Source organism: Choloepus didactylus, chromosome 2, assembly GCF_015220235.1.
Source record: "Choloepus didactylus isolate mChoDid1 chromosome 2, mChoDid1.pri, whole genome shotgun sequence".
Lineage (NCBI taxonomy): Eukaryota > Metazoa > Chordata > Mammalia > Pilosa > Megalonychidae > Choloepus > Choloepus didactylus.
Genome location: NC_051308.1, coordinates 4401748 through 4424572, shown reverse-complemented (window position 1 = coordinate 4424572; position 22825 = coordinate 4401748). Strand labels below are relative to the sequence as shown.

At 40.5% G+C, this 22825-nt stretch overlaps 1 protein-coding gene across 13 annotated transcripts in view; it reads left to right on the top strand.

Moving 5' to 3' along the window:
- The window catches only part of SYNE1 (spectrin repeat containing nuclear envelope protein 1), a 499900-nt gene that overhangs the window by 319515 nt on the left and 157560 nt on the right, over window positions 1-22825 (top strand). For all 13 annotated transcript variants that reach the window (XR_005214357.1, XM_037819664.1, XM_037819684.1 and 10 more), the window contains 9 exons: window positions 912-1049; window positions 5304-5489; window positions 5630-5752; window positions 6053-6235; window positions 7441-7584; window positions 11414-11608; window positions 12729-12869; window positions 19285-19452; window positions 19669-19830. Coding sequence is in view for 12 of the 13 variants with exons in the window: in XM_037819664.1 (XP_037675592.1) it covers window positions 912-1049; window positions 5304-5489; window positions 5630-5752; window positions 6053-6235; window positions 7441-7584; window positions 11414-11608; window positions 12729-12869; window positions 19285-19452; window positions 19669-19830 (1440 nt within the window). In the remaining variant the exon portion in view is untranslated. The remainder of the gene's footprint in view (window positions 1-911; window positions 1050-5303; window positions 5490-5629; window positions 5753-6052; window positions 6236-7440; window positions 7585-11413; window positions 11609-12728; window positions 12870-19284; window positions 19453-19668; window positions 19831-22825) is intronic.

Below are 22825 nucleotides of genomic sequence, written 5' to 3'. Positions count from 1 at the left end.
TCTCAAAGGCAGAAACTTCAGTGCTCTATTTTCCTTTTCTTAAAAAGAAAATATTAACAATGATGAGTGTAGCTTGGATGTAGCTTATTTCATACTGTACTTGTGTCCCTAAGATTTACATGTAAATCTGTGTTGTTTTTTTTAATATGAAATCGTATTTTAAATTCACTGATAAAGGTGGTCACATAAATGAACTTTGGGGTGAATATTTTGTACACTGGGGAAGTATTTTTTCAAATGAATACTCACCCATTCACATGGTTAATAAAATCATTTTGGGATGAATTCAAGGAATTTAAAGTAAGGTAGATGATTGATAAAGGACTGATAGATAGATAGATAATGGATGGACAGATATAGATAGATCAATATAGATAGATGATAGATGGATGGACGATGGACAGTCAGATAGGTAATTATATCTTTCCCTTACTAGGTTCAGGTTGCACATTCATCATAATTGTTGAGTAAAGAATGGACTTGTGCAAATTGATTATTTTCTTTATACAATCAAGGAAAGGTTAAATAAGGAGTTGGCAGCCAATGCATTCCCATACTGAAGGCTGGCATGCCATGATCCCCACCTGCTACCTCCTTGTCCAGTTACCTCCCTATGAGTGTTGGTTATGGGGAGGAGGGCTTCAGGGGAGGTAGAAAGAGGAATATGAGATGATAATGGAGAAATAAAAAAAAAACAAAAACAGATCATTCAAGCATACTTAGAGCTTGGACTTTATCCTAAACTCACCAGGAAGCTTTTTTACATATTTTCTACTGGGAAATTATTTTTCATGATAACTTTAAATAACAGCCCACCTCTGGGATTATTGTATCCAATGAGACAAATAGAACACTGATTTCTAGCTAGAAGCAAAGCTTACATAATCTAAACATTAATGATTTTATTTCAGGCAGCATCATATTTAGAAGAATATAATGAAATGCTTGAATTCATTTTGAAGTGGATTGAAAAAGCTAAGGTCTTGGTGCATGGCAATATTGCATGGAATTCTGCAAGCCAACTTCGGGAGCAATACATTTCACATCAGGTAACCTTGAGAATTTGTTTTTAAAGAGTAACTAAGAGAGCAGTTTGGTTTAACTGGCTGGATGGACACAGTTTTAGAGGAACTTGGTGTAAAATTACTGTAGGTGCCAGATAAAAAAGAGGGCTAAGAGTTGCTCCAGTGGTTTGACAGAACTAGCTACCCATGAGATTTCATAAGACTGTGGTTTGCAAATATCCTCTATCTTCCCTAGATCTTCTTGTTGCCAAGACCAAAAATGATCAGCTATACAGGATTCTTTTTTTTGCAACTCCTTTGAAACAATTATATGCTGGGATACAGAGAGGAAAGCTTTTCTCATGAAAAGACATAGTGGAGAATTTAGAAAGAGTATAAGCCCTAGACTTAGCTGGGAAAACCAAGCTCTGCCATTGAAAGCCATGTGATTTGGAGTAAAACACTTTGCTTCTCTAAATTCAGGCTTCCTATCAATAAGATGGGGGCATAAATAATTGTATAATGCAGAATTACTGTGAGGTTCACTGATCTAACATGTGCAAACATCTAGCCCATTACCTGGTGTGTGCAGGTGCTTGATAAGAGTCTGATGCCCCCTTCCTCTTTGCACCCTGCCAGGTCTCAGTTAAGGGCTCCCAGAATGTGGGGGCATAGGGAGGGTCAGCTGGGAGAGAGCCACAAGTCCACATCATGGGGTGGCTGCATGACTTCATTTCCTCTGAAGTTATGGGACAGAAATGTTCCTTTCTGTTTGGTCATGTCATCCCGGAAATTATTTCATCCTTTTATAACACAGGCTCGAATCAGATATCCAGTAGCCCAATTATAATCTTGCAATAAGATAAAGAATTGCTTTTATTTAAGTTACATGGGTATCCTTGAGTATTCTAGATGTTCTCTCTTCTATTCTGACTTATGTATACTTGTGTCTTTCACATTCATCTCCTTTTCCATTGCAGTTGGAATCAAAACCTCATTTTCTCCTTCCTGGAATGTTTTAACAGCATCTTAATCGGTTTCCCTAAATCCACCCTCTTCCTTCTCTTGGAGCCTGCACCCTCCTCCCCAGGGCAGTCTTCCTTAAACACCTCCAGTCTTCTGCTTGAGGAGGTGCTTGGATATTGACAGACAAGATTGAAGTTACCACTGGCTTGTAAACAGGGAAGAAACATTCAACCCCATTAGAAATCTAGAAATGCAAATTAAAGCTAAAAAACAGAGAGCAAGAGATAGCATTTTAACTATCAAGTTAACACTCTCTTCAAAATTCGCATTTAATGAAGCAAGTGCTCAGACACTGCTGATGATATGATAAAGTCTTTTGAAAAACAATTGGCAAAATGCACTGTGAGCCCCAAAATGATACTAATCTGATCTGATGATTATGCTTTCCAGTCTCTATACTAAGGCTATAATCCAAAATGTAGTGAGTATTTTACGCAGTATGAACAACTATAGTGAAATTTTAAAGGAAACTTAAATGTCAAATAATTTCTCTGAGTAAATTTTTGTATATAATGGAATGGAATGAAGTCCTTAAAATGAACGTTGGAGACTTTAAAAAATATCTCCTGTGCATTTTCAGTCATAGATTTATTCAACAAACATTTAGAGAGTATTTTCCAAAGCTGGGAGTTTTGCTAGGCATTTTGGAATACAGAGAATAACCCGTTCTTCTCCTTTCTGCAGGGAGTTGACAATCTAGGGGAGGAAACACATTAAAAATAAATAACTACAGTGGAGACGGTTATAATCTAGTGTGGTGGGCACAGGGATGGAGGCCCCCGTGTGCCCAAGGATCCCACAAGAGGGTGTTCAAACAGACTGCAGGGGGTGAGGGAAAGATTAGGAAAGGCTTCTTGGGAAAGGATGATACCAGGCTAGTCTTAAAAAACAGGCAGCCTGCTTGTTGTGGAATGCATTTTAGACAAAAGCAGCATGTCTCAGCATTAATTAAGGAACAGAGAGGTGCTATATTTGGGCCACTGGAGGGCAGAATGGGGAGGAGGGATGGAGGGGAACCGGAAAGAGGGATGAGAGTAGAGAGATAAGAAATAGGCAGACCATGAAAGTGGATTAAGAATTTGGACATTTTCCTAAAGTCGCTGTGAAGCCTTTGACAGGCATTCTGCTAGCAAGCCAAGTTCAGACTTGTATTTTAAGAAAGGTGACTTAGCATTAATGAAGAGGAGAGGATATCATGGAGACCAGGCTGTTAGGGGATGGTTTCAGTATCCCAGTAGAAAATGGCACTGCTTTTCTTTGGAGATTGAAGGAAGGAAACAAAATTATGAGACATGAAGGATCTAGAAGATCCTTACCTTGTGACTGATTGGAAGTGGGTAAGAGAGAGGGAGGGTGAAGTGTGGTTCCCAGGTTTCTCTGACTTGGGCAGTGGGTGGCCAGAGCTCACATGGAGCATGGGTTTCTGGCACAGGTGCTCAGGAGAGAACTGAGCCTGTGCACAGTGTTTCAGGAAATTCGCATGGGCCTGCCTTAGGAACCAAAGCCAGCTGAGTTTATCCAAGAAGAGCATACAGGGAGAAAATGCAAATGTTCAAATGTTAGGTGAAAAAGAGAGAGAGAAATTCGTAGATCTGTTTTGATCTCAATTACCTAAAAATACTCCCAAAGGTAATAGCAGCTATATCTGGATAACAGAATTATGGAATATTTTTACTTTCCTCTTTACATTTTTCTGTTTTCCACACTTTCTGCAATATCTCAGTGTTAAATTCATTGTTAGAAAAAATATGCATTTTACTTTTAAAATAAGGGTCTCTTGGACAAATAGAGGCCTATCTTCCATTTCTCCTCTGTATACTTTGCACACACCAGTGACACATTCTGAGCTCACCCACCTCTGTGCCTTTGCTGATGCTGTTCCCTTGGTGTGAAATGTCTTTCCTCTTCCTCCCCATCTCTGAAAAGGCAAATACCCTTCAGGCGGAGCTCAGTAGTGGCTATGCCAGGGAGACTTCTCCCACCTTCTGCACGTCAGAGATCATCTTTCATCTTAACTCTGCAATCCCTTGAGGCTTTGCTTCTCCTTCACACCACTTTTCATATAATGTGCATTAGATGATAATTTTTTATCCATTTATTTATCTGTTATTACTCCAAGTAGAGTATATCCTTTGAATGGCTGTGTTTTATTCCTCTTGGTATCCCCAAGAGTTCCTACCCCTTTGTCATACTGAAAGCAAGTGATTGAAGGTATTTTCACTGGTAATGCTGTTGTCTTATTTTCATTTTTTTGACCGATGTGCACTCAGGTCTTAGATATAGCACGTGAGAGCCGAAAAGAACCTCTTTAGCTTCAATAGGAGGAAGGGAAGGCTCAGAGGCCCATCAAGGCATGCTGTGTGTTCACACATCATCTTTGCAGGAATACGCACTCTCAGAGGAAGCAGCTAGGGGTGGGAGCCAGTGTGTGAACCAGTGCATGAGCCTTATGGCCCAACACTTAGCAACCTGTGACCTTGGCAAATTGTTGACAGCTGCTGTCTTAGTTTGCCAGGGCTGTTACGACAAATACCACAAGATGAGTTGGCTTAACAACTGGAATTTATGGGCTCATGGTTTGGAAGGCTAGAAGTCCAAAATTAAGGCATCAACAAGGCCATAATTTCTCTCCGAAGTATGTAACATTCTGGGGCTGACTCACCACGGTTCTTGGGGGTCTTCAGCTTGCAGCCCTGCCTCCACTCATGTGGTGATCTCTTCCCCTTGTGTCAGCTCTTCTGGTTTCCTCTGATCTCCTGCATCTGGCTCCTCTCTTTACAAGGACTCCAAAAATACAGATTAAAGACCCACAGTGATTCAGTTGGCCACACCTAAATAAGGACCTTGGAAGATACTATTCACAAAGGAGTCTACAGCCTGACTCATCTTAACATATTCAAAGATACTATTTACAAATGGGTTCACACCCACAAGAATGTGGATTAAGATTAAAAACGTGTCTTTGTGGTGGGGGGGGGGGGCAGTGCATAATTCAATCTACTGCGGCTCCTGAACCTCACTTTCTTCTCCTGTGAAATAAGGACAGCAGTGGGTGGCTGCCTCGTGGGGGCGGGAGCCCAGGTGAGTGGGTGGGTGAGGAGTAAATGCGAGAACATTCCCACAGCCCCTGCACAGGGCTCACAGGAGGTGTGGGTGGCCACTCGGTTCTCCTCTCCTCACCCCCTTCCCTGGCTGCTGTCCTTTCCACCACACTGAGTTCCTATCCCTCTCTGCCTCCCTATCAATGTTATGAATATTGGTAATTCACTCTAGAGCCTGCTGGAAGAATCTGAAGAAATCCACAGCGATCTGGAGGCAATGACTGAAAAACTCCAACACCTCACGAGTGTGTACTCGACAGGGAAAATGTCTCAGCAAGTGGCAGTGCTGGGACGGGAGGCTGAGGAGTTGCGGCAAATGATCAAAATTCGTTTGCAGAGTCTCCAAGATGCTGCCAAGGTAAAAAACATCTATCTTTACTAAAAGGCAGTGCTGCTGTGGAGATACAGTGCCTACCTCGGGTATGGTTTCTTGCCTAATCTATGGTTTTGGGCTTCAAATGCTTATATGCTGATATTCTTGTTGGTTTTACTCTCCAGGACATGAAAAAGTTTGAGGCAGAGTTAAAAAACCTACAAGCTGCTGTGGAGCAAGCCCAGACAACGCTGACTTCTCCAGAAGTTGGACGACTCAGTCTGAAAGAGCAACTTTCTCATCGACAGGTAAGCAACACACATGCGCGTGCACACGCACACCCACACACAGAAAACAAAAAGATAGCTATGAAAAATAATTTGTAAATTCTGTTATAGTCTTAGCACCTTTTTATACATTATGTTTAAAAATACCTCTATTTTTAAATTTTTGAAAAAAAGCATTAGCTTTTTTAAAATGTTTGTAACTTGTAACATGCCTGCAATTTAGTAAACGGTACTTGCTTACAAAATAAACTATTCAAATATAATATTATATGAATATTGTATTAAAACGTAAAGGTTTGAAATGTGAAATCGCACTTTCAGCATCTGTTGTCCAAAATGGAGTCGCTGAAGCCCAAAGTCCAAGCTGTGCAGTCCTGCCAGAGCGCACTACGGATCCCCGAGGACGTGGTGACCAGCCTGCCACTCTGCCAGGCAGCCCTGCGCCTGCAGAATGAGGCCAGCCGGCTGCAGCATGCGGCCATCCAGCGGTGCAACATCATGCAGGCAGGTGCCACGGGTACCCCAGTGTCTGTGGGACCGTCCCCAGGCTGGCGGGGAAATAGCAAATGAGTCACAGGCTTCTTTTCTTAGCCTTGTGTGGGCTCAGCCATCAGAACACAGCCACAGTGCTACATTTGACAGGTTGTTGTGGTTATATAATAAAACCAGGAGATGAAAATGCTATCATTTGGATCATGCACAAAAGCCTCTATGGAAGATTTCCTTAGGCGATAGGTATCTTTTAGTGATATTTTTCATATAGAACAACCTGTAAAGGCTCGTTTTATAAGCACTCATATATTTTCATTGCTTACTATTCACCTGAGAATAATCTAGAACCTTGTAGTATGAGTTTACTGGTATCATATTACAGAATGATTTTTTTTTTTGTATTTTGGCCTAAGAAGTGCACCTCAGTGTTGTAGCTCTTTGTCTCTTCACCTAATAAGAGAAGAATCATTTAACACAAAGATATGACCCTATTTGCCTTATTTGTCCTGGAGATGGTGATACGATCATCAGAAGGTGGGGTGATAGGAGGCAAAATCCCTAGATGGCTCGAATCTTCAACACCACTTCGATATTTCTGAGCCTTTCCTTGAAAGCCTTTTACCAAAATTGTTGATGAAACAAAAATAGTTAAGTGGTTTGAGTCTTTTCTCTGCCGTATTAATATCTATCTTCTGTATCCCAAAAGAAGCATACATAGTTTCTCATTAAATTCCTAATGGTCCATTTATCCTTGCTCCTTGCTCTATCTTGTAACTTGATAGACAGTAAATTCCTGAGATAGAAGTCATGCATAATTCATTTTTTTATCCCCCTCCCTTGGCACTTACCAGAATGCCTTGCCTATATATTCAGTATTTCTTAGACGGAAAATGAATTTATTGTGGATTTCCTTTTGTTTCCCACCTCTGACCATCACTTTATCATCTCCAGAATGACATAGGGAGGAGGGAGAATTCTAAACACTTAATGTTTGGTTTCATCAACAATCTGGGTGAAATGTTTTAGAGAGAAGGCTCAGAAATATGAGTCATGTCAAAGATTTGAACCACCTAAGAAGGGATTTTACCTGTCAATTCTTGATTCCCTAGACACACACGTGAATAGGAGTTAACACGGTGTGTAGTTTGGCAGACAGCTGCATGGTGTCACTTACACGATCATGGTTATAAGAAGAAAATCATGTGTGCTTTTCAAAGGAGGCTGTGGTGCAGTATGAGCAGTATGAGCAAGAAATGAAGCACCTCCAGGAGCTGATAGAAGGAGCTCACAGAGAGATTGAGGACAAGCCCATGGCCACCAGCAACATCCAGGAGCTGCAGGCCCAGATTTCTCAGCACGAGGTAAGACAGGAATGTAGGCAGAAAGCCAAGGGCAGGAAGCTGGCTGCATTAGCATATATGAGTGGTTCCCAGTGAATGGGAGGGGAAGGTTTTCCTTGCCCTGCAAAGGGCTGTGTTCAGCACGCAGGCAGTTTCTTGGATTTGCATTTTGAGGGCTGTTTCTGCTGGTCCTTTCCAAGACCAAGTAACTTGAGTTTTCTCCTTATTTCACAACCTCTTTTCAGATTGTTCATGTCCTATATCAACTGCTACCCACCAACTGTCATCTGCACCCCAGATTCTCACAGTTAACACATTAAAACAGTCTAATCCTTGTGTTTAAAGCCTACAAGAAAGAACAACGTTCAAAGCCTTGCTTTGTTGATCGCCATCTCAAAAAAAGAAAAAAAACATATATTAAAAAACAAACATTTAAGTGGTTGCTCTTTCAAACATTGGTCATTTCCACTCCTTTCACCAAAATCAGAGAATCATCTGTGTTGTTGATTTTGCTGATTTCCAGATTGGGCCTGTTTGCATTTTATCCACTTTCAAATGTGTCTCCTTCCTGGTTCCTTTGACATCAGTATGACCTTAGGACGTGGATGGCTCTTGTGCTGATGTGTTCTCAGAGACCAAAGACTTCCAGTGTTTGAGTCCATTGCTGCTTGTTTTATTTCCTTTCCTGACTTATCAGTTCCTGTGTAGGTCTCATTCACTTTTTCCTTTGGGGGTTGGTTCATAGCATCATGAAGTTTGGTAAATGACTGTCAAGAAGATGTTTTATTTTTCTGTGCAAAGGATAGAGGTTTAGCTTATCCTTCTAGCTATTCCATTTTAACTCTGTCATAAGAGCAACAAAATACAAAGATCTAAGTGGTGCCTTTTGAGGATGGGAAGTTTCACCACCTCCCCTCCAATGCAGTTCTTTAATTTCTTCACACATCCAATACATCGATCACTTACATTTATAGATGATATACACAATAATTTAAATAAATAAGCCACTTACATTTACTCCTATGACTAGAGCTATTTATATTAAATATTTATTTCTCTTATGCTGCTGGTTAAATGAAAATATGTTCTACAAATGTTTGTACTACTATTTATATACTCATACCTTAGACTATCTATTATGTATTTTTAATCCCATTTCATAAGATACAGAATTTTTTTTATAACAACTTTTTTTCATGGTACTGAAAATACCTTTTAGTCTTATCTAAAATAATAATTACCATTACTATTTTGTTTTCTAAAATAATTTGCAAAGTAGTTTTACATCATCTTTTTATAACAACCCTGTAAGGTAGGGATTTTTCTTCTTTTTAATCATCTCCATTTTACTGACAAAAAAGCTGAGCAACTGATTTTTTTTTTAATATAATGACTCCCTGAGCTCCTAGATCTAGCAACTAATAGAAACTGGACTCAAACCCACTATCTTTGGTCCAAATTCCATGATGTTTTCACTGTAGCAGAGACCATTTGGGCTACCTCATTGGACTGAAGAAAAGAAGCACTGCAAGAAAGGAAATAAATGACTTTCCACAGTCATAGATCTAGCTATCAGCAGTCAGAGGTGGAATGTGGCTGCCCAGCTTCTGGTTTAGAGTATCTGTGTATCTTGTCACATATTCTCCTTTTAATTACAAAAATTAATGTAAACATCTGTTAGTGGTATGTGATGCAGAACACATTTCCATATGAATTATGATAATTGTCCTTTGGGAGGTTCATTGTCTGTGTAACAAACACAGGAAGGAAAGTGCTGAGTGGATGATGACATACAAATTTGGAAGTGGGCCTTTCCCTGTATTTTCAGTCAGATTCACCTTAAAATTGAATTTCTATCTTAAGGTAAATCCCGATTCCCATGTGAGTAACTTTACCTCATAAAAAGACCTGATCATATATTCATTTCTAAGGAATTCACACTTTACTCCTTTGGTGAGTTTTCAAAGGTTGCATTTAACTTGAAAAAAAAATTCTCTTGCCACTTTTATACTGTGGGAGAGAATATTCCATCCTCTTTGCTCCCTGTCCCCTCTCCCCTCCCGGCAGATTCTTATAAACTAGTCACTCTAAATCTTGGACATAAGCAGCAGGGAGCTACAGTTTTGACAGATAACCCAGAAGAGCTTTATACACAATAAGGCTGAGGATTCTGGTCTAGGCAATGGATGCACACTGTCGGTGTGGGCACGCCCCTGCTAGTTGTTGGGTAGGGATGGTGGACATCCACGCGGGCAGCAAGGGTGGAAGAGCCAAGCCAGACTCTGTCTGCTTCACCAAGATCCCGCAAATCTATCCCCAAGGGAGGGAAAGCCATTGTAAGACAGCTTAGTGACTTGCCCTACAAAAACACAGCATTCAAGGAGTCCACAGAGCAGGCAGGTGTCTGCTCTGTGAGTTAAATAATTGCAATAAATGTCATTTATTGAGTGCCTATGTGATAAACACTAGTCTGGATGAAGCAAATAGATATTTAATCACAAAAACCCTGTTAGGTTTAATTCAGTATCTACAGTCCCAAAGGTAAAGAGGTATTGATTTTCTAATCCAGAGGTCATAATTTTTAAATCCCTCTTTAAAAAATTCCTATACTGTACTAGAAGTCAAGAAAGCAGGCTACTGGCTGACCTCTGTTGGGCTCTCCCTGCACTCAGCCAATTTTGGTTGGAAGGAAGGAAACAAAGAAAATGAATACAAAACTAAGTATGTTATATGTGTATGTTTGTGTTGTGTATGCATGTATGTTTATATGTATACACATTATTATTTTAAAGACTTCAATATTTTATGCTTTTGTCACAAGCTGTGTTCTGAACACACACTAAATCTCAGCTTTTCAGGTAAAGGAGCCAGGCTTTTCACATTTTGGCCTGATATTTAGTAATATGCATCTTCCTTTCTTTTAAGATACATGTATCTTTTAAGCAAGCAAGAAAAGTGTAACTGTAATATTTTAGAATTGCCATACTCTCAAAATGGATCCATAGTTATCTTTTAAAGAGCTATGTCCAGAATATATTTTAAATAAGCTCCTAGTAGAAAAAATTTAAAACCTTAATCTCTGAAAACAAGCCCCCCCCCAACAGCAAATGAACTTAAAAACCATTAGATTTGAATTGAACTTGAAGTTGAAAGCTCTAGCTTGAAACATCAGAAACATTTGCAACATGAGGGAGTACATGAGAGAAAATTTGGAGGGAAATCTGCATAAAAACTAAGGTTGCATATGTAAAATTTAACTTATTTAGGAAAAAAAAAACAATTCCTTGGGTATCAGGAATTGACAGGTGGTTTATTTTGTGACCCTGTCTACAAGTGACTGTTTTCTCTCTGGGATGTATTCGATCTGGTAAGAGCTGAATGTTGCATTTCTGTCGTCTTTCTCATCACATGACCTCATTTCCATGGCACGAACCATCTGGCAAATTTCAGGTTCTTCAGGCGTCGTAGGGCAAGTTCTTCAGGGTCCCCTAGTTCCCGATCCTTGCGGAGCGTCACTGGGCGATGGAGCCCGCACACGCATCCGCACCTGTCGACTTTCTGTTTTCCCCCCAGCACCACGTCCCCCGCGCTGCCCGGCCCCGCAGCCCTGCTCTGGGCGCTGTGGTTTGGCTCTGCCGTGCGCTGCTGTCTGACTCGCTCGCTCGGGGCGCACATCCTGCCTTTCCGCTGCCCTGCTGGGGCTGCCTGCGCGTTCATTGGCTGGCCCTGCAGAAGGGGAGCCTGCCGGCCAGACGAGAATGAACGCTGCTTGCAGCTCGGTTTCTTTTTGATGCTGCTGTGGCAGCCGGGGGAAAAGAAAAAAAAAAGAAAAAAAAAAATGTTTCCTCAGGAGCTGGCCCAGAAAATCAAGGGTTACCAGGAGCAGATCGCCTCTCTGAATTCCAAGTGCAAGATGCTCAGCATGCGGGCCAAGCACGCCACAATGCTGCTGACCGTGACCGAGGTGGAGGGGCTGGCGGCCGTCACGGAGGACCTGGACCAGGAGCTCCTCCCCGCGCCCTCGGCCCAGCCCTCTGTGGTCATGGTAAGAACCGGGCAGCACCGCCCTGGGGTTGCTGGGGCAAAGGGCGCTCGCATCTCTGTGTTCCCTGGTTACTGGCTACAGGTTCCTCTCCGGGGTCCATTTTAGGGACCAGCCTTGGATGTTGCAGATTAGAATTAAGGAGCAGTTTCCCATTAACTCTCTTTGACTTCATTTGGGCCAAGGCCAATCTTTGACACTGTAAACAGTGAAGCTGAAATGAAGCTGCTTTGCTTGAGACTGCTGAACTACTTAAGATGTCAGCAGGTCTGCCCTGCATTTGTTTATTATTTAGCAATAATACTGAGAGGCTCTAAGCTTTAAAAAAAAAAATCTTTGCACATTCTTCCGGTGTTCTGGGGGCTGGGAGAATCACCTTACATATGTTTATTTCCAAGTTCACACTGGAACTGATGAGATATGTGCATGTACTCTGTTGAATAAATGTTTAATAAAATTTAGAAGAAAAGCTGTTATTAAAAAAATGATGTTTGCTCTGGATTAAAAATAAATAAATTCAACCAATTTCCACCCTACACCAAAATTTCCCCATACACTTTGCATATAAAATACATTGATGGTAATGACAGTGTTGTCCAGTGCTTTGTTTCCCACGTATGAGCTGTGCCTTGGGAAATAGTAGTACCTGGGCCTCCAGTTCAGCAAGACATTACTTTGGATGCAATTGTTTCCCTAGGATATTTGGAACAAGAGATGCCCATGAAAGACCAAGATTTATTTCTTAAATTGCTCTCCTCATTTCTATGATTCATGATCTTTCTAGTTATTTTAAAGAGACACACCAAAAAACAAAAACAAAAAGAAGAAAGAAAGAAATATTTAACCAAGAGCAAAACTCTTAAAAAAAAAAAAAAAGAGCAAAACTCTACTATAATGTGCACACCCACTCCCACCCCCAACTCCCCGTTTGTTTTACAAATGGTCATTAGTGTCACATTCATTTCAGGACAAACATTTTTAAGTACTAATGCAGAATTAGAGTGCCAATTTGGGTCTCTATAATTCTGACCTTGATTATACAATTATTTCTGATTTTTGCCTGTGCCTTGTTGACCCAGCTAACTGATCTTCCTGCCTTCTGGGCTTCCCCTTTATGTGGCAGGTGACTGCTGGCCGCTGCCACACCTTGCTGTCCCCTGTCAGTGAGGAGTCTGGGGAGGAGGGGACCAGCAGTGAGGTCTCCTCTCCACCTGCCTGCCGCTCTCCGTCACCTGTGGCTCACACAGATGCTTCTGTTAACCAGGTATCTCCCACTGGGCATCCCTGTAGCTGTGCTCTCGGGAGGGATGCTGGACCTTAGCCTCTGTTCTTACCAGGCTGTGGGTATAACTCCTAGACCTTGCTGCATTTAGTTCAAGGGGCACACCATTAGGTGTTACCATTGCAGAAGCTGTGACTGTCACGTGAGACCATGCACTGGCTCAGTTCATCATCTCCTCTCCTTGGCTACTGAAAGCAAGATGAGCAAAAATTAAGTCATCAAAATTGTAGTCCCAGGAGAGGCCCATTTTAAGGCTTTAGTTTCTTATAACTATCTGCATCCTGTAACAGAAAATGAAATGTTTGTGTCACCATTATAAATAGTATGGTTCATTGCTATTTTAACTGACATTGAACATAGTTTTTGACACTTCACAGCTTGGATTTTGAAGATGAAAAACTTCTGGCCACTGTATCATATCCTTTCATATTTTTTAAAAAATAACTAATTGTGAACCAATTTTAGGGACATCTGCCAGTATGTATACTGGAATATATATATTTGGGCTTCTTCAATTCTTTTTCAATAATCTTGAATTTTATTTCCTATAAAATGGGGATAATATTTTGTTTTAGCTTACATTATATTAAATACAGATTTTACTAAATTAAATATGTCAAGTTTTCATAAAAATATTGGGTAGAAGTAAAAAAAAGTATTTTACAATAACTATTTTTAAAATGCATGCAATACTTCCTTTCTTGTTTTTAGCCGGAACAACTAAAAACATTTAAAAATCAAGTTCCTATGAAATTATGCACATCTCCAAAGAAGTTGTGATGTAGTATAATGGAAGGCACTTTATACATCAGCAAATGTTTCATAAGCTATAGTATAAATCGATCATATTGTCTTTATTTTAGGAGCAGAAGCATTCAAAATAGGATTTCTGTGATAAAGAGAAAATTAAATTGAGGAAACCTTTAGGTAAAACAATTTCTCCACTCATCAAATCCTTATTGGATGCCTGCTTGGCAGGAAGCAACGAGCTGGGTACTGGAGGGGAGAAACAGAGTGAGAGAACAGCTGCCCCTGCACTCAGGAATCTATGACCTAGAGGGACAGGTAGACGTGGAACCAGTCATAACAAAAGTATGAGAGGACTGTTTTTTTTTTTAAAAAGCAGAAGTTCAAGGCATTCCAGAGGATTTGGAAACTGCACTCCAAATCCTGATTTTAAAAATACATATTACTCATTCTTTGATGAAATGTTTTTCTCTGTGGTCACAGCTGTTATTAGAATCAGGGAAATGTGGCTATAGTCAACTGTTTATTGTTTATTCTTTATTGTATAGGAAAAATTTATCATTTATATATTGCTTACTATTCTTAAACATTTCAAATTGAACAATACGTTTTGACCTTGACCTTCACTGTGGAATAGACATACCTTTTGGAACACTAATGCCACTTCCTGTTAAGTTTCTTTCAGTATCTGTGCAAAGATAAAACAGGCGAATGTGTTTGTTATTATCACTTTAACTATGAAGCTTAATCAAATCCTAAACCTATGAGGTTGTGCTTTGTTTTAATCTTTTTGACACCCATCTCTCAGTCTCAGGAAACCATCAATTAAAAAAAAAAAAAAAAAAAAACTTGTTAACCTAATATGTTTAATTTTACTAATTAGTGGGAAAATGTCTTCATTCAGTTTAAATCTGACAGCATTAGTTGGAGGAAGCTGTTAAAAAGCAAATGGGTTATCCTTGGTGTTGCTCAAACCTGGCATTACAGCCACATTTTATTCTTCTACAGTAATGTGAGGAGACAATAAAAAATACTGCAATGTGACCAGTGATGCATTGGATTTGTCAGATTTTCTATTGAATCTGAGGAAGGCATTTAGAGTACCCTGAATTTCCAGTTTACAGGTTCAAAATGTTGTACAGAACATGCACAGCTGTGCTTCATTGTTCAAGGAGAGAGTAAATATAATTACTTTATCAAATTGCTGCTGTTAAAACAAATCTTTGTGCTTGCTGCTTCTCTAAGTAGATCTCGATTATGTAACCAGTTGATTCCCACTCGCAGTCAATGTGTTGGATCTCTAACAGTAGCTATTAGCTAACCTGTAATCACAATCAAGTTTACTTGAGGGTAGAGGTAATTTTTTAGGCACCCCCAGAATTTGCTGCTGCCTTCTTGATCCCCTTAGAAGCATTCCCAGGCTTACCCCCAGGGAAGGGGTGAAAGGAGCAGAGGCTTGAAACAGTGCTGGTGTAAAATGGGCAGCACTTGGCTCAAAGTCAAAGCTCAAACTGTGGGTCCCAGCTCTTCCCCATCTAAACCAAATACTCCTGAAAGCCCCTCAATCTCCTCATTTGTAAACGGAAAACAATTCTACTTTGTTCATGAGATTGTGAAAATTAAAAGTTATGTGAATTGCGAAAGTACTTTTTTAGCTGGAAAACACTGATCAAGTAGTAGCCCAAATGCATTTCCTTAGGTATCCAGTAGATTAATAACTCTCATAATTAGGTACAATAACAATGAAAGATGTATTTCTAGAGGTGATTTTTCACCACACTGAATACATCCTTTATTTATTACTTATAGTATTGATCGATTTAGTGACTTGCTGTGTAGCCCTAAAATATTCATTACTCATCTGCAACAGTTAATATAGTTCCAAATCATTTTGAGAAACTGGAAGTTGTCACCTCCTGTTAATAGGCATGAGCCACACACACACACATTCAAAAAGATTTGTTTTAGCAAATTTATTTTATTCTAGCTCTTTGGGGGATTTCTGGATTTGTAATAGGGTATTTTATTTCAAATTTGCACAGCATTTAAAGCAAATTTTTGCTTTTCCTTGAGGACAGTAATAATACTGCCTTCCACTTACATAAAACAGTAGAGTCTACAAAAGGGCTTTTGCACGTACTATTCATTATAAATACCTATGCCTGCCTGTTATTTGCCAAACACTGAACAGTGTGCTCTGGAGCAAAGATTCCAGACACTGCCTCGATCTTCAGGGAACTCGCAGTATTATAGGAGAACAGGCCAGTGATTACGGTAGAGGTGGAGGGTGCTATGAGGGAGGGAGGCACAGGGGGTTATGGGGGGACCCAGAGGAAGCTCCTGCCCAGGCTGGGGTTCAGGTGGGTCAAGGCTGGCCTCCTTCAGTGAAGTGTACCAGGGAGCCACTGGGGGTGCACTGGGGTGGGAGAAGGAAGTGCATATGGGAAGATGTGGAGTAAGGAAGGAAAATCAAAGAACTGCAAATAGTGTCATTATAACTGGAAAAAACATAAGTTTTGTGGAGGAGGAAGGGGAGAATTGAGGCTGTGACAGGGAAATGAAATGAGGCTGAGAGGGACATGGGAACCATCTTCTGAAGGACTTTGAAGATCACACGAAAAGAATTTGAAATTTTCCCTGAAGCTAATGGTTCACCACTGAGGAAATTTAACTGATGTTTAGAATCGACTGTTCCACATCAATATGGACAGGAAAATGGAGGTGGGAAAATGCAGAGTTAGGGAAGCTAGTCAGGTGCGGGAGCTGCAAACTCTCCTGCCTGGTCCAGGTGGGGGATGTAGACGAGGGAGCCAGACTGGGAGGAGCTAAGGGGACCTAAGGAGCCCCTGCACCTTATAATGATGAGTCTGCCTGTCCTCTGTTGGAGTTACTGCAACCATGTAGATGAGTCCAGTGTTGCCAAATCTTCCAAGTTTCAAGAGAAGCCATAAATCTGGATTTTTAAGAAATCTCTCCATTTTAACTCATGCGGGCTAGAGGTAGCCTATAGGCTGCCGGTTTGCAACTTTGACCAGGAAGTTGTGGCTGTAATGAGAACTTGATCCCAGGTCGTGCAAGGGTTTGCATTAAGAGAACTTCATCCTTACCTCAGCAGTGGGAGACAAGGAGGAAAAAGCAGTTGAGAATAAGTTCTACTCATTGAAAGAGGGATAACACTTCACCATCTTTTCCGAAATCCTTTTCTCACCCAGTATTTCCTTTGGAAATGTTAAGTTTGAAGAGCCTGTAAGATACATATGTGCTACTGGATTGTGAATCTGGAATGTATAAATACACCAATGTTTAAGAATGAGTGAACAAACTACAAAAGAGAAAGACTGAATGATCAGAGAACTAGAACAGAAAGATTAAAGGGAAAGCATTGCAAAAAAAAAAAAAAAGATATGAGTGAGACTGGATATAGACAGGCATTGGAAAATTTGAGAAGCTGCAGGAATATCTCCTTGATGGCTTCAGTTTGTGTGTGCATGAGCACTCAGAGTTGAATTGACTCATGGTTAGGGTTTTCCAGGTATGTGAAACAAAGGCCAATGAGGCAAGGGAAACAAGGATGATGGCCAAAAAAAGGGGAGATCTGGGTAACTTTAGACATAGCTAAAGTGGGGTGGAGCAACTTGGTAATGATGGGCTGTCATGTTCAAGGGCATGGAGGATTGAGATGGATGTGACAATGGATTTGAGACTATCCAAGGACATGAGGATACAAAGGAAATTCACTCAAGATGGTGGCAGGGTTAGGAATGAAGGGGAAAACTATCCCTATGTTCTGAAGACATCAGTAACTATTGAGGAATTATCTGGAAGCCACGGCAATAACAACAAAATGAGTAAAAGGTGTCATAGCCACTCATTACTTCATTTAATCCTCAGAACAACCCAAGAGTACACAAACAAGGGAACTGATTAACAAGCTGTGAGTGACTTGCTCTAATTATGGAGCTGTTTAGGAAAAGAATTGCAACTACAATCCCAGGTGTCCTGACCCCTAGTCTGAATTCATTCTGCTACCCTGCTTCGGCCCTCTCTTGGGTCCCTCAAACACTAGACCCCTCCCTGCTATTACTTGGGTTTCTCAGGCATTTCTTTAAGGGCCTTTCCTTTTTTTTAAATATTTTATGGCTGGGGACTTTCTTAATGTTTTTTGCCAAAGCACATTTATCAAGAAGGGTTATGTATTTTAAGTTAACATAATTATCTTCAGTGTTACAACTGCTGAAATAGGTAACTCAGTGTTCTAGTTTGCTAATGCTGCAGAATGCAAAACACCAGAGATGGATAGGCTTTTATAAAACGGGGGTTTATTTCACTACACAGTTACAGTCTTAAGGCCACAAAACGTCCAAGGTAACACATCAGCAATCGGGTACCTTCACTGGAGGATGGCCAATGGCGTCCAGAAAACCTCTGTTAACTGGGAAGGCACATGGCTGGCGTCTGCTCCAAAGTTCTGGTTTCAAAATGGCTTTCTCCCAGGACGTTCCTCTCTAGCAAGCTTGCTCTTCTTCAAAACGTCACTCACAGCTGCACTCTGTTCAGTCTCTTTGAGTCAGCACATTTATATGGCTCCACTGATCAAGGTCCACCCTGAATGGGTGGGGTCACACCTCCATAGGAGTATCCCACCGAAGTCATCACCCACAGCTGGGTGGGGCACATTCCAAGCAAATCTAACCAGCACCAAAACGTCTGTCCCACAAGACCACAAAGATGATGGCATTTGGGGGACACAATACATTCAAACTGGCACACTCAGCTACAGCAATTCCCAGATTACAAGCATTACCTGCAAATTCGATTTCTATCCATATTGATACCAATAAATAACAACAGAAACAGTTGGAAATGCCTACATTATAAGTTGTAACATAGTAAATTTCACAATCAATTCTAAGAAAATGTATGACATTACTTATGATCCAAGAAATTAAGAAAAAGTCAAAAGCAGAGTTTTTTCATCATACACTTTGATCATTTTTTGTGTATCTACAAGAATTGAAGAGAAGGAAGTCACTTTATTATTTGTTTTTTTTTCCCTTAGAGTAGATTTAACTGTCCCATTACATTTTCCCTCACTTAATACTAAAATATTAAATTAATTCCTTAGAATAATGAACTCACAAATCTTAAACATCTGGCTATATCTGAAAAATGGCTTTCTGTACATGTAATTTTATGTGAATCATGTACTTTTAAAAATTATTCAAAACTTCAATCAGTATACTAAAAAACATTTTAGGAAATAGGTAATTTGGACACCCCACTTTCCCCCCCTTTATTTATTTATTTTTTTTTTGTTATAATACTTCATTTTTAAATAGACGTGCACCACTTAGATAAAGTGCTTATCTTACCAATTTAAAATCAGAGTGAGTTTTGGCAACCTGAAATGTTGGTAAAGCTCTTCTTTTATAACTAGATAAACCAAAGTTCTTAAGTAATTAAAATGTGCCTTGCTGTGATGATTCATCCTTAAACTCTTATCCCTAGAATTCATTGACTTCACTAGTTTGTAGCTCCTAGTGAAAGCTGTAGAACCTAAACCTTTCTTCCGCAAGGCAGATATACCCTGAGCACGTTAATCTAGACTCCGCCTCCCTTTCCAACGCAACGCTCTGCTTTGTACTCGCAGGACATTGCTTATTACCAAGCCTTGTCTGCCGAGAGGTTGCAGACAGATGCTGCCAGGATCCAGCCCAGCCCGTCCTCATTCCAGCAGCTCTATGACCCAGGACTGGAGCCATCCGCTACGGCTAAACTGGACGATTTGCAGCGTTCTTGGGAAACCTTGAAGAATGTGGTAAGACTTTCCAGCCTTTGGGATTTTTTAAGCCCACCAGACACCAGCTATATTACTGTCATCTTATGACATGCAGGCCTGTTGTTGACACATCCAGGACGCAGTTGAATGTCCTCTGTTGGGCCACAGAGGTAAAGCAGTGAGGAAATGAGTGTCTTAAGCAGCTGAAAGATAAGGGGCTAGGAAACATTTGGTAATATCCCCTTTCTTGTTTAGATCAGTGAAAAACAGCGTTCCCTCTATGAAGCATTGGAACGCCAACAGAAGTACCAAGATTCCTTGCAGTCCATCTCTACAAAAATGGAGGCTGTGGAGATGAGACTCAATGAGAGTCTAGAACTTGGCAAGAGTCCAGAAAGCCAGATGGCTGAACACCAGGTAAAAACAGCTATGACTTCGGTTTCCTGAATGAGTAAGAAGGTGTGCTTTCTGAATGGCTGCCCTCAGGCTGACACTTTTTAAACATATCAGTTATTACAGGGTAAAGAAGATTCCAAAAGAGTGGTTGTTTCAGCCGCTGCTCCAGGGAGGGACTTAAGAGGGGAAGAAAGTAATGCAGCTCTTGAATCCAATTAAAGAAGTCTACATACATTGATACTGCTTTTCTACTTTCATTATACAAAGTACTTCCTTGTTGTTGCCAAATTATTTTGATTTTGTTGTAAGCCGTTGTCCTAAGAATAAGATGTCTCCCAAATCTACTTTCTCTGGGTGTTGTTTTCAGAAACAGCCTGTGTGTGCCCAGTACTCACCATAATAATTTAAAAGAGGGAATCTCAGATTTCAGTGGGCAAAGAAGCAGTTAGTAGAATACAGGTTCTTTATTGTAATCTTGTGATTGTTCCTGACTCATTATTTTTAAAAGGTTCTGTCAACTGGGCAAAGCTTCAGCTTTACATGGAAACATGATTGCTTTAATCAAACTCAGAAAGATAGTGCAAAAAATGCATCAATTGGAAATGAATGCTAAGAAATGTGGATATATTAATATCTGGTTAGTACTTTATCAATATTATCAGTGTACTGATAATGCACAATCAGATTTATACAAGGTTATTAAGGCTAAGGATACTGAAGTGTGTGTTCATGTAAATAGGGTTAACATGTGGGACTGTCCTGCCTGCTCCACTCCTACCCCCCAACCAGAACCCAGAAGCCCATGACAGCCCTGCAAAAGACACAGGAAAGATATTTTTAGATGCAAATTGCAAGCTTATAAACGCATGATGTGATAAGTGTGTTTATGGAGGACAGGGAAATTTATCAGCTTTAATGTTTTTTTTTGCCTTTCTTCTAATTTACTTCTTTGTAATTTTGGAACCCAGGATGACTTTGGAATATATTGCCTGTTCCTATGTCAAAGTCTGGGATAAAACTGAATTCTTTGGCAATATAGGACCTCTTTGTATAACACAAGAAAGGGAACATTTTATCTAGAGGCAGCATATTGAGAAATAGTAGTTTCAGGTCTTGGATCCTCTTGTAACTTCTTCAGATAAATATCAAAAAGCCTATCACCCATGTTTGGGCCTTGTTTTGGTAAAACTGCCTTTGTTAGGTCTTTCTGCTATCTCAAAGTCAACCATAATCAGCCTGCTTTTTAGCTAGGAGAGATGCCCTTAAAGGATGAAATTATAATTAACTTTTGTTTACCTGCACCAAACTAGTCATGGGGACAGTTGGGGACTTGGGTGACTATTTCAGTGCTGGGGTCCTCTGAGCGCCACTCATTTTCTTACTGGACTCCATACACCCAGGTCCTCCCTGTCTAGACTGCCTTGGCAACTCACAGTTCTCTTCAACTGGTACTCCAGTTTTCTAGTTGTCAACACACCTCATTCTTCTCTGAGGGTGTTGTCCTCATGTGCCCCCTGGGATTTTGTGGTTCTGCAGTTTCAGGAGTGGAAGGGAGTGTCCCCACATTGGGTTACAGCTTCTTAGGCCAACTTTAGATGGGTTGTCCTTTAAAGAAACAAAGCCACTAAGATAATAAAGATAATAGGATGAATAGATAGATCCATATTTAAAGAGATTTATTTTTAGCAATTGGCTCATGCAATTGTAGGGGGGCTAACAAGTCTGAACTTCTAGGGGAGGCCAGTAGGCTAGGTCCTGGAAACTCAGACAAGAGGTGATTGGGGTTGCCAAATTATTGTGATTTTGTTGTAAGCCATTGTTGTAAGAATAAGATGTCTCCCAAATCTACCTTCTGTGGGTGTTGTTTTCAGAAACTTAGCCTGTGTGTGCTCAATACTCGCCTATATAACTTAAGAAAGGGAGTCTCAGATTTCATTAGGCAAAGAAGCAGTTAGTAGAATATGGGTTTTTTATTGTAATCTTGTGATTGTTCCTGACTCATTATTTTTAAAAGGTTCTGTCAACCGCAGTTTTTTATCTGGAGGCAGTGTGTTGAGAAATAGAAACCTCAGCTTTTTTCTTTGAAGGCCTTCAGTTGATTGGATAAGACCCACCCACATTATCCAGGGTAATCTCCTTTACTACAGCCAATGACAGATGCTAATCCCATCTACAAATTACCTTCACAGCAACCTCTAGACTAGTGTTGGTGAAACAACTGGGTATCCTAACCTAGCCAATAGAAAATTAACCATCACAGCACCCAAAAGGAACATAGTATGCATTATGCAAGGGCTGAATTTGAGTCCATCAGTCACGCACTCAGATTCTCAGGAGGCGCTTTTCCAGGAGAGGGCCTAGGTCTGGTGACTCTTCCTCTCTACCTTCAGGTCATTTCCACCTTTGGCCAAAGCTCATCGTCCTTGTGGCCCAGGTGGCTGGCCACAGCTCCAAAGACCCTTCGCTGGCTCCCACGGGATTTAGGAACTGCATGAAAGCTGGACCCTGGTGGCCTGCTTTGGACCTTCTCAAGCTCTTAAATTGAAAATGCAAATTGCCTCCTAATCACCACCACTGCGCTGTCTGTCAGCCATTAGCATGAACACAGACACAAACTGAATGCAGAGCAAAATTATTATTTTGTTCAAGCAATTTAATGGATAAAACTCAGAGTTGGAAGTTTATGCTAAGTATTGTAAATTCGAAATGAATCGGTGACTTTTCTTGTACAAGGCCAACCACATGACCTGGGGTAGTGGTAATCTTCTTAGTGGGGAACAGATATAGCTAATTGCATGATGATTCCCCATCATTGGGGCCCAACAATTGTATTCATGCTCCAGTGGAAAGGAGGGAGATATAAACAATCTATAATTCAGTATAGTTCTCATCTCTTTAAAAATCTAACATTTTCCCTCTGACCTGGTTTTGCAAGCTTTTCTTGTCTGCTTCTAAATTCCTCAAAGATCTAGGACAGAGCTGCCCACATGAAAAATCTGATGTGGTATCACAATAT